This window comes from Pollachius pollachius, assembly GCF_949987615.1.
Source record: "Pollachius pollachius genome assembly, chromosome: 9".
In the NCBI taxonomy this organism is placed as follows: domain Eukaryota; kingdom Metazoa; phylum Chordata; class Actinopteri; order Gadiformes; family Gadidae; genus Pollachius; species Pollachius pollachius.
Window position 1 is genome coordinate 6,376,765 of NC_136942.1, and position 11,926 is coordinate 6,388,690.

General features: G+C 46.8%; 1 protein-coding gene across 1 annotated transcript in view; it reads right to left on the reverse strand.

Moving 5' to 3' along the window:
• Nucleotides 1–35: 35 nt before the first annotated feature.
• Nucleotides 36–11,926, reverse strand: part of appl2 (adaptor protein, phosphotyrosine interaction, PH domain and leucine zipper containing 2) — a 15,189-nt gene continuing 3,298 nt past the window's right edge. The window contains 15 exon segments of the mRNA XM_079743849.1: nucleotides 36–2,433; nucleotides 2,663–2,710; nucleotides 2,837–2,995; nucleotides 3,477–3,513; nucleotides 4,496–4,670; nucleotides 5,195–5,247; nucleotides 5,949–6,104; nucleotides 6,841–6,935; nucleotides 7,894–7,950; nucleotides 8,241–8,283; nucleotides 8,730–8,918; nucleotides 10,011–10,163; nucleotides 10,527–10,609; nucleotides 11,087–11,253; nucleotides 11,256–11,340. Of these exon segments, the coding sequence (XP_079599975.1) occupies nucleotides 2,302–2,433; nucleotides 2,663–2,710; nucleotides 2,837–2,995; nucleotides 3,477–3,513; nucleotides 4,496–4,670; nucleotides 5,195–5,247; nucleotides 5,949–6,104; nucleotides 6,841–6,935; nucleotides 7,894–7,950; nucleotides 8,241–8,283; nucleotides 8,730–8,918; nucleotides 10,011–10,163; nucleotides 10,527–10,609; nucleotides 11,087–11,253; nucleotides 11,256–11,340 (1,632 nt within the window). The 3' untranslated portion in view covers nucleotides 36–2,301.

The following is an 11,926-nucleotide window of genomic DNA, read 5'->3' on the forward strand; positions in this document are numbered from 1 at the left end:
GATGTGAAGAAAATTTATAATTTCAAGCGTTCAAAGTAAAAGTCATGTGTATTTTTATTAAAGAATGTCGACATTTTGTTTTAGAAAATTAGGTCAGACAATGAGTGCAAAGCAGTATATTTAATAAACTCAACTTAACATTTACATGAAAGTCATTACCATTCCTAAGCCAACGTGGCACTTCACCTGCATATTTCTTGCATGTACCGATGATTTATTTCTGGATGTGCAAAAAAACAAACGATTATATTCACGTTGGAAGGTACAAACCATGAACGATGAGAGGTTAGGCATAGATCCTTGAAGAATTTCCAGTTTTTATCTTTAATTGAACCCTCACTGCAGAAGAACTGTGCAGAACTGTGTACATGCACAGGCACTATATAAGACACACATCCTCCAGTTTGAGTCTGTATGTTTTTAATACACCTTTGTCTTGGTGAAGTGGCGGCCTACTGAGTTTAGTTCCTGCCGCCACACACTGAATCAGGACGTATTCATTTACCACAGGTGTTAATAAAAGCCATGTCAATTCTGTGGGAGATTTTCTAAGAACTGAAAAACAAACTGCTTAGTCTTAATTTTTTTTAGCTCCATGAGAGGCGTTGTATCAAACTAACTGGAAGCTTGGAGCTCGAACTGATTGTAGACTAAAGCACTGGACAAAGCAGTTCACAATCAAGGCCAAATTAGGATTGCTTGACATCTGACTGACACACACACACACACACACACACACACACACACACACACACACACACACACACACACACACACACACACACACACACACACAAAATGTGTCGCAATCAAACAAAATTGCATCGTATCGTTCTTTGCTTGAATACGTTTTGGTGTAATGAAATAAAGTATTGAAATTCAGCGGTGATGAGGGAATTTTCCGGATGACTTGCGCTCACTTTGCATTTATTTTTCCTACACACCCGTTTGCATTAGACTGCTATCGGATAGCAACAAGTTGTGTTTCTTCCCAATGACTGTGTGACTCCCAATCACGCGCTGTTTACAGGCTTTACAGACATAATTTCGGGCATTTGTGTTTGTGTTGTTTTGTTGGGGTTCAGTGGCCTTCACCGCCGTTTTAATCTTGTGCTGGGGGGGGGGGGTTGCTAAGGATATAGCGTTTATAATGCAGCGCATCGCTCCGAGTACACCGACGTAGTAACAACCCCCCACCAAAATGTAGATGCTTCTGCGGTCCTCTCTGATTGCACATTACAGACAATGATAAAGGTGGTAGTTACACAGTGTACCAGTTTCTGTAATGATCAGCTTTTTGATTACTAGGATATGGGATAGTCGGTGGTGCAGGAGTCTATGGTTTGCTGGAATGAATTCGGCATAGTTTGGAATGCTTCGGAGTGTAGGAGATAATACCATACCTTTCCTTTTTATTAGCCTTCTAAGGTGGATATTCTGAATACCACATGTTTACTTTCTGAGGCTTCAACGTTTAACGGACGCCCTAATGTCCTTCATGAGCATCTCAAGCCGACTGTGCTTGTAGCTGATTCAGTTCCAGGTTTATTGGGCACTGAGTCTTTTATACGGCCGTATAATCGTTTTTCACCACTCAGAACTACCCATCAACCACCACATTCCCATTAGTGCATATTAAAGTAAAATAAACAAAAAAAAACGAAACTAAGGTTGTTAAATAGCTAAAAACCTCTCGAGTGCAATATTGCTTCGCTACAAAACTATTCAAGAAATAAATGGTAATTAGTGGTAGTCGGCTATACACCAAAAGGTCAGAAGAGAAAACGTCAGATGAATGTACACGGACATCGAAGCACTGACAATTATTGTTCCAGAATCCATAGAGATGATTAAAACAACAAACTCAAACATTAACTAAAGCACTACATAGTCCCTTTTTTTTTTTTTACTTGGATGTACCGAGTAGGTTAAGACAAAGAAACAAACCTTGCATTGTTTTAATCAATGCAGCTCCATGCTTACAGGCCACAACAAACCTTCTATTCCAGGTGATCCTTAAATTCCCTGGACCTTCCTAAAAATGCCTCTTTCTTCACAACATAGTAGCCTAAGCACTCACTCTGGAAAGCTAATATATGTGTATTGTATGCTTCATTGGAGGTGTGACATGCTTCCTTACAATAGCTGTAGAACAGTAAGAGCTAAGGGAGAGAGCTGGAGATAGAGATAGGGGGCATTTCAGCCATGGCAGGGTGATCTATCACCCTTCCACGGGTTAAAGGTCAAACTTTGTCCCAGATCTCTCCTGAGTGGGGTAGTGGGTGCGGTGGTAAGCTTGGACTAGGCTTCGGACTCTAGGTCCTCCTGTCCCTCCCCATTGGTCGGATCCCCGGTCTCCGCCTCCAGCAGCAGGAACTTGCCGTCATTTGTTAGTGGCATGGACTTCATCAGCTCAGCCAGGGCCTCTGGGTCCTAGTGCACCAACGGAAACAAAATAAAAGTGATTTATTGTCCCAGGAAAAAAGGTACATAATGAATGAACTTGATACATGGGTTAGTCGACTTTTATGAGACCCTTTTTTTTTTCGCTCAAAACATTTTTGCTTGTATCTATAAATGTGCGGTTTTAATATTTAAAATCTACAGATTTGTTCAGTGTTTGCGGTGTGTAATAGAAGCTTAAGCTGAAATCCTTCCATACCTTCTTTGCTTCGACGATCTCCTTTGCCAAGTTTATCGTGAAACATATCTGTTGAGAACAAACAAATTAACAAAATATCTCTAAAACGTTGACCCACAACAATGTCCAAACAAGCTAGTATTTTGTGCTATTTAACCAAAAAGTCCAAAACGGTCTCACTGTGGGCCAACCAACCTTTTCTCCCTCTGTGTTGCTCTCAAACACGAAGGCACTGTAGGAGGGTGGCGCCCCCTCCTGGTCACCCTGGGACCAGTCGGGGTCCTCCACCACCAGACCCATCAACCTGCCGTTCTCCTGGTGGGCCGCGAACTGAAGCACCTCCCCTAGCTGGAACTATGACCCCCAACAGACCGGGGGCGACAGGGAGGGAAAGAGGAGGAACGTTGGATTAAATTGGATTAAATTATATTGCCGTAAAGAAGATCCGTCATTTAGTCTGTCTTCACCTTCTGACACAGAATCAAACAAAGTCGCTTTAATGCCACACCGGTGTGCACTTTTACATCGCAAGTCATTGTCCCGTGAACAATTGTGACTTAACTCAACGGCTCCTCCTAGCCGAGTGTCGAGGTGTCCCTGAGCAAGGAACCTGCTCCCGACGATGCCGTCGGTGTGTGAATAGGTGCATGAATGGTGAATGTAAGGCAATATTGTAAAGCGCTTTGGATAAAAGCGCTATATAAATGCAGTCCATTTACCACACAAGAGACTTACAGGATTGAACAAGCAAAGATATAGCGGGCGATTAGCTATAGGTGGAAAAAGAGACTGATGTTTTTGTTTCACTCCGTGGTTGTGGTCGTATTGCACTTACGTGTATTCTCGTTACTTGAGTCTGCGGATCGATCAGCCTGAGGGAGATACAGAAGAAAGAAAGGAGTTATAAAGAGCCGGGCGACCGAGCTGTGGATCTGAAGCGGGCAGAGAGCCAAGCGAGGAACTTATCCGCACATGGTCACGGCGTGGTGTCCGCGATAAACCAACCGCTTATTCTGCTTTCCTTATTCATTTAGTTGTACACATGAACACAGACCATGAGCTGTTGCAGGGTTTAAGCTTTAAGTGTTTTCTCAAACGAAACACATCTCATTAAGTGAGGCCCGCTGTTTCCAAGGTCATTTTTATTTTCTACAAATGGGCACACAGCCCTCCAAATAATGAATATGGAGCCTTAAGGCTTAGTTATGGTTCCACGTCGACGCAACGCAAGGGGGTTTACGTCCTTGCGGACCCTCCTTGCGTCCGCCGCAAGGGCCTGACGTGCGCCTCCCAAAAATTGTAACGTGCGTCGAGGAGATTGGTGATTGGTCTTCTCACTAAAAACCAACACAGAACCAAAAAAGGTTCAAGACTGTCGAAGCGTCTGTGTGGTCTTTGCTTTGCGTCGACGTGGAACCATACCTGAGGCTTATCCTCGACAGCCCACGCGTGCGGTTGAAACCAAGGTTCGTTTTCCGTGTTATTTTATCAATTTGTCACGGCACGGGGTTGTTAATCGTTGTGTTGTATGTAAAACAGCAGTCTACAACACACGGATCCTCCAACAAAAAGTAATATTTTGGTGTCTCATGTACAATGTGCAAAACACATTGTTGAGATGTTTTCACTGAATACACTGAGGTCATCTCGCCTCTCTGACTCCCAATCACTTTTTCTTATTTCGGCGAGCTGTTTTTTTCCATAAACTTGGACCTGTTGTATCATCTCGGATATTTATATTCCGATTGTTCACAGCCTCACTCGTCCCTCAAGGGAAAAGCGCGCCCAGCGCGTTCAGAACGCACATGCTAAACAACGCGGTTTGAAGTAAGGTAAGCACAGTTCTGAGCCTACTTGAGACAGCTACTGGTGATCATGAGGTGGGACTCGGTGGTCCTGAAGATGTTGTGGATGGCGCGCGCCGCTAGGACCTGCCGCATGACCTCGTAGATCACCTCCTGCTTGTCTCCGCAGCGCACCGCCATGGAACCCAGGAAGCGCACGGCAAACACCTGCTGGAGGAGGGAGTCTGCCAGGGGGGAGAAGGGAGGAGAGGGGGGAGAGAAAGAGGGGGGAGGAGGGGGAGACAGGAGGGAGATTGGGGAGGAGGGAAAGAGGGGAGAGGAGGAGAGAGAGGGAGATGAGGGGGGAGGAGGAAAGGGATGGGGGAGGAGGAGACAAGAAAGGTGAGAGAGGGGGAGGAGAGATGGAGGCAGAGAACGGGGTCAGGGGAGAGATGGGAGACGGAAAGAGACGTGGCAGAGAGGGGGGAGGAGGAGAGAGAGGAGGGAGATGGGGGATAGGGGGGGAAGAGAGATGTAGAAGGATAGAGGGAGGTGGAGCAGTGGTGAGAGAAGTAGAAGTTTAGCACAAAGGAAACCCGAAAATGTGCACAACGAATAAAACTGAAATGGTATGAGAGCCAATTGTATTTCCAGCAGAAATTAAAGTGACGAATGCGCACACATGCACCTGTACAGGGAGCGGAGCAGTGGGCGAATAGTGCTGAGCAAGAATGCTAAGCACAGTTTACCGAGCAGGTGGAATATTTACCGTCACTTTCGGAGGAAGAGTCATCGTCGGTCTCTCCGAAAGGATTTGTGCGCCTGTCGGGATGGAAATGAACATTGCACATTGGCCAATAGGAACTCATTAACTTCCCGCTGGTATGGGGCCATTAAGGAACCAAGTCCCTTGAAGGGAAAATTACCTAATTGATCATTATGGCGAAGACTTCCTGAAGGTTTCCAATTATACGCAGGAACCCCCAATAACTCCCCCTCCCCAAAACCAAACCAAACTAAATAACAGAAAACAAATGACTATCTTCTGCACAAACTTAATATTTGCGTTAATATCCCATAACATCCCTCCTCGCCTGCCCCCCTCATCATTAGACCTTGTACATACTGGCATATGCTGCGTAGCAGTACACAGGAATCCATTAATTTCCAAAGTACTTCAGCTTCAGACTCGCAACCTTGTGTTGCAGAAGGGTTTGCGTTTGTTGTGTCTTGAGCCCCGCATGTGCTGGAACTTTACAAAGGAAGCATCAAAACGTGTGCAGTAAACTTGATCTCGTCGGATACTCATCGAAGCTGTTCAGTGCAATATCAGTTATGAAAATTCATAAACTTTTGTGAAGCGAGTACGTGTGGCGCGTGACGACCAAAGCTTACCAACGGCTCCCCGATTATACTCCACCCGCCTCCCAACGACCACCACCCCTAAAAACCCAACCCTAAAACCTCTTCCTCGACACCAACCAAACCTTTGCGTCGTAATATTCCACAACCTTCCTTCTCACCTGCCCCCGGTCCTGTTCTGGTCTTGGAACTCTGAGGCGGGAAGAACGATGTCAAACTGAATGGGGGTCCCCGGAGCGATCAGGTCCTCTGCCTCCAGAGAGGCCCCGGGGCCCGGAGCGTCCCCCGCACTGCACTGGACCCCCCCGGGCTTGGCCCTGCCTCACACACACACCAGATGTATTGGACAGGAGGACTCCCCGACTTAGACCGTTGTCATCTTCAGAACCCACTTAAAGGAGACATATTGTAACACCAAATGTGAGTGTGATTAGCCGTCGCAAGCCGTTATGAAAATCAGCCTCTTCCGACATCACAAGTGGGCGAGTCAACCTAGATGTGTGCTGGATAGATCAGTCTACCGGAAAAGCGTTGCTCATCTAGCCGTCATAGTCTAGGTGGACATGCCCGCTCGTGATGTCAGAAGAGGCGGATTTTCAAAACGGCTTGTAACGGCTGATCACACTCACACCTGGTGGTACAATAGGTCACCTTTAATCATCATTCAGAGTTAAAGCATTTACATTTTTCAACTCTGAAATATGGAGTGATGAGTGATGCCAGTTGAATGATATATGTAACACAGATAGAACATTGTATTACAAGACTCAAAGTCTGCTAGTGCCCTCTATGGGCTAAATACCGCCACAAGCAGTTAACCAGGGTAATATGTCTCAATTAAAGATGTCAAGAATGCAATATCTCTATTTTTGTAATCCAATATAATTGGTAGGCTGTGTGCAGTAGGTGTGTATCACTGCACAAAGAACTAATTTGTTCTTTAACGAGTGTGAAGGGGTTTTATTTAGCTATGTTATTTTAATTAGCAATTAGCCATAATGACAACGCTTTCAAAACAAACAAAGAAATAGATATAATGAGCAGTGGGCTGACCTGTCAGGGTTGGGAGATCCCTCCTGTCTCTTCTCGAAGCTGGTGATGGGTGTGACCGCCTGCAAAGCAGTCTGGTTCAGCCGGATGGCCACAGCCTGCCCATTGGAAACAAGGCAAAGCGTTTTATTGCATGCAGTTCACTAGACTGAACACAAGACGGCGCCATTTCACCTCCGTCTACTGAATCGTTATCTCTAGATTGATATAATCAACCTTTCATTTGAAATAAAAAGGGTTTTCACGTATCTACCCTGTATGTTTATATAATACAACGTCAAATGGCATCATTTAACCAATTTTATACATTTTCGGGAGCAAATTGTGAGCTAACCCCAGATGAACCTACCGACTATACTAATTTAAAAAACAACAACCAGTATGAAAAGCTACAGAATAAGAGATAAAGAGAGAGAAAGCAAAACATTCCAGTTGAGTATGGCCCTCTCATAGCTCAAAAAGCTAAAACATTTGTTTATAACCAAATGACAAGCAGAGCCGACATAAAGAAACACCCACACCCAAATAGTCTTCAAAGACACAAGGCAAAGTTCAGCCTCCCTGATAGCAGCACTTGGCACAGCAAGGTACAACTGAGGAATACAAATATGACAACAGAGTAGCATAAAACTATAAAGCTGTGTGTTTATATGTGTGGTCATTTCAAGGCTTATCTCATTATCAGAGACATTGTCTCTGCAATTGAAAATGAATCAACTCTGGCATCAGAAGGAAAAAACACACTTTCAGCTGCTGTGGAACAGCATTTTCACCAGCAGCACCAGAAATGCTGTATATTGGAGACTAAGGCTTCCCGATAGATAGATAGATAGATAGATAGATAGATAGATAGATAGATAGACAGTGTATAAATATAATTTATTTATATACAGGTTGTTATTTGAGATTGACGAGATGGGATTATAAAACGTGACTGGTCTTGGATTTAAAAAACAAAACAGGTCAGAGCAGTGGGTTAGATCAACTTAGCCAGAGTGTAAACAAGCATGTGTGTGTGTGCGTGCGTGCGTGCGTGCGTGCGTGCGTGCGTGTTACCTCCGGGTTCTCGGTCAGATAGATCTGCCTGGAGATGTTGTTGACAGTGCAGATCCACTGTGGAGAGGGAAAACACACTCCGTCAGAGAGGAGGAGGCCTTCAGGTCATCGAACACCTCAGACCCCCCAGCCCACCCTCACTCACACCCCACCCAAACCCCCACCCTGTCCCGAAGCGACAGGTCTGGTCAGCGGCGTTCTGACCCGTGAGAGCCACATCTCCGGCTGAGTGCCCAGATGTGTGCGGACGGGTCCTCGGTGGCAGTGTGAGTGATAGCGCTACACTCTGTGACTGTGTGTTTATCTTCCAGTGTAGCGTGTGGAAACGACGGCGGACGCATGCCTACCTCCTCGTACTCCTTCTTGCTCTCAGCCTGAAGGATCATCGACCTGGAGTCGTGGAACAGACGTAGGGAAACACGACACAAGTTTAGTGAACCGAATCCGGATTCTCTGGTCTTTACCCTTGACACAGTACATCATCTTACAAATCTGTATGTTGTACGTCCTTGCACTTAATGTACTCATTTGTTGTGTGTCGTATTTAGTTATAGTACTTAGTTATGCATCATCTTATCCTAGTTGTCTTTGTTGTATACGGGGAATGGGTCAACCTAGTGATTGTTAGTGCTTGGCACTTGGTTCTATGCACATCCTTACTGCACCCAGTGATATATTTTTTTCACTTTCTTATGACAAGCATACTTTTTGTAAGTCGCTTTGGATAAAAACGTCTGCTAAATTCCCTAAATGTAAATGTAAATCAAGCCCAGCACAGAAAAAGCACACACGTGTTTTATCACACAGTGGTGGATATTGAGAGAAAGTGCTCGTACGTTTTTCCAGTGGGAGAGGTTATCTGAAAACAATAGCGTCGGTCTTCACACTCCACGGCCATGACCGAGCTGTTGTCCAGGTCCAGGACCATGCCCCCGGCCACCGCCCCGCGAGGCTGGCACATGAGGTTGCCTCCCTGGGTGAAGAAGTAAAGCCGGTCCCAGGCTGTGGTCACAAGGCCCGTCTTGCTGAAGCACAGAGGAGGGAGAGAGAGAGAGAGATATTAAGGGCCACACCAGGATGTCCGGAAAACAAGATGTACTGCTCGTGTGTATCTTGTATAGCTCGTGACATGTTACTCGCAAGCATGACTCATTGGTTAGAAAAGCTGGGTCATTGTTTTATGTCTCTATCATTGTTCGTCGTGAATCTCTCGCCTCTTTCTGCACAACTCAAGGGGAACAGATTCACGGTAATGAAGATGACGCCACAGTAAAAAAATGTGATGACTCACATTTTCTAACCCAGAACACATGACCGTGCACAACATGAACCACGTACACAAACCCAGCCTTAACGACGGCGGCGTCATACAATATCGCCAATTAACGCTAAAGTGCATTGTTCACTCTCTGCAGTGCGGTCGCCCGATCCTGGCGTTGAGGGAGTGACTGTGAAGTGTGGCATTGTTTGACAGCCGCCCGGTCGGGGGGGGGGGGGGGTGCCAGTGGGAAGTGTCATTAGACAAAATGGCAATCTGTGAACACCTTCCTGTTGGTGTCGCGGGTCATTCGTCAAACACTCTGGGGCGGCGACGACAGTTTGGCAGTGTTGACATTTTTATGAATCATGCGGTGCGCTCACTCGCCCAGCGACTGCCTCGGCGGCTCGGAGACATTAAGGAAGTGTTCTCCATCTCACGGATGCGCTCCTACATCCTCGCCGACAAGCTGACGAGGCGCGCTGTCAACGCGTCACCTGAACCCGCGCTGACAGACCCTGATTGATCTGTTTTCGTTCCGCCTCCGTCGGATATCTTTTCACCGCAGCCAAACTTATTTGAAGCGCTTTGAGCAGGCAACCCAGGGAGGGGGAGCCAGCCTATAGCCAATGATGTGAACGAATGGGTATCTGATATTGGCCAATTTATAATTAAACCAATGCAGTGATTCATTTCCTTCCCCCTTTAACCGCAGTGGAAGTCTCAGAGAAACCCTATGTAAGCAAAAAAAGATAATTCACAAGCAAACAACCGCGTTACACAAAATCAACCATCTTGAATCATTGCAGGCTGAACAACAGGAAGTAAACACAAAACAGGCATCGGCGTCGGGCCTTACTTCCGGATGTTGAGGTAGCCAGACTTCTGGATGAGGGACCGGCTCACGGGGTCATCGTCCTTGTCGGGCATGTAGACGGTGTCCTCCACGGAGAGCAGCTCGCGCTGGGACATCCGCATGGCCTCCGCCTCGCTGTCCAGCTGGGCCTGGATGCTGGGTGGGAGGAGGGGAACGTTATGGGGTAGAACCGGACCGTCGCTCTCGGAACGCTTTGTAGGACGAAGCCCGAAGCACACGGCCGGACCGGGACGGACGCTGGAATAACTGGCACTGTGAGGGCTTTGGTCTTCTTCGTACTTTTAGATGAGTTTCTAAATTCATATTCAATATTCAATATTTTTGCTTCTGTGTTAACAAATGCATGGGAAATACGTGGTTCACGCGGATGACAGAACACAATCATCTCCATCCTAAGAACAGAACACAGGAAATGTTTGTGCTTAAAGTTACTGAAACTAATATGTATGTTTGTCTGCATGCATGCCGTTCTTGTGCGCACACACAGTTCCTTCTTACTTGTGGGTCATGTTGGAGACAGAGGAAAGGAAGGTGTCCATCTTCTTAGTGACCAGCTCCATGCCCTTCTTGTAGAACTTCACCTAGAAGAGACCGGGAGAGGGAGAGCTTGGTTCACACAGAGTGAAATGCAAATACCTATTACCAATCAATGTTCATCATTCATTTATGACCAGTAGATGTCCTATTGATTTAACACGAGTCTATCAGCACAGAATACATGTGAGCTGTCTTTTAGCTTAATAATTTATAGACACACTTTAAATGATTTATAAATGGGCTATATTTGACCCTCGAACAATGCATTAAATATATTAAATGAAAAACAAGATGTAGATGTAAGAACGTAGAGAGAAAACAGGAGGCACAGCACGGCCATTAGTATCTAAACCCCTCGCTTTATATCGGCAGGCCACCGGCTGCGTTTTCAAACCGTCATTCCAAGAGCGATTCATAACGCTCCCGTAAACGGGGCCTTTGTTCGCCGTAGTGTGCTACGCCAAACCCAAGCCCTGCGTTCAGTATGAAACCCAGGAGACGGTGTGGTGTGCGGGGGATACCTGTGCTTGCGTGTAGCCCAACATGGGCTCCAGCATGGCCACTCTCTTGCGGTACTGCAGGGCGTTGAGGGCGCAGTAGTACTGCATGGACGCCTGGTGCTGCTTCCTGCGGCTGTAGGCCACCTCCTTCACCAGGTCCCCCTTCACCTGGGCACAGCGCCGTCGCTCGGTAAGCCCGGGTGTTCACACGTGTCGGATTCACGCACACAGCCGCTCGCGCCCACCCACGTTGTTTGTTTTGGGGGGGTGGTGGTTCTCGACTGTTATCCTGGTTTGTGTGGGTGATTGTGTGTGTGACAAACGGTGCGGTGGATCCCCGGGTGGCAATCACGGGGGTCCCCCCTGTCAAGTGTTGTGCTGAATTTTGACACAAACGCAGTGTGACTCACTCTAGAGCTGAGCTGGCTCCTGATGCGAGGGAGTGGACTGCTGTCACACATTTTTTGCCACTGTTCCCCAAAACAAGGCCGTGGTTTACAGATACCGTGTGTAAAACGTTTTTCGCCAACAAGTTTGTGAGCGTTCTAATCCGCCCCAAACTCGAGGCACCTTCTCTTAATTGTGATGATTGGACAGTGGCCGGTGAGGTGTGTGTGGACATGTGGCCCTCCCTCTGGGCGGCAGGTGAAGATGGCCGCGCCCGACAGAAGGTCAAAGGTGACATATTGTACCACTGTGATTAGCGTTACAAGCCGTTTTGAAAATCTGCCTCTTCTGACATCACGAGTGGGCGTGTCCACCCAGATGTATGACGGCTAGATGAGCAACGTTTGCTACAGTCCACTGGGTAGGCTGGTAGACTGATCTATCCAGCACACATCTAGGTGGACACGCCCGCTT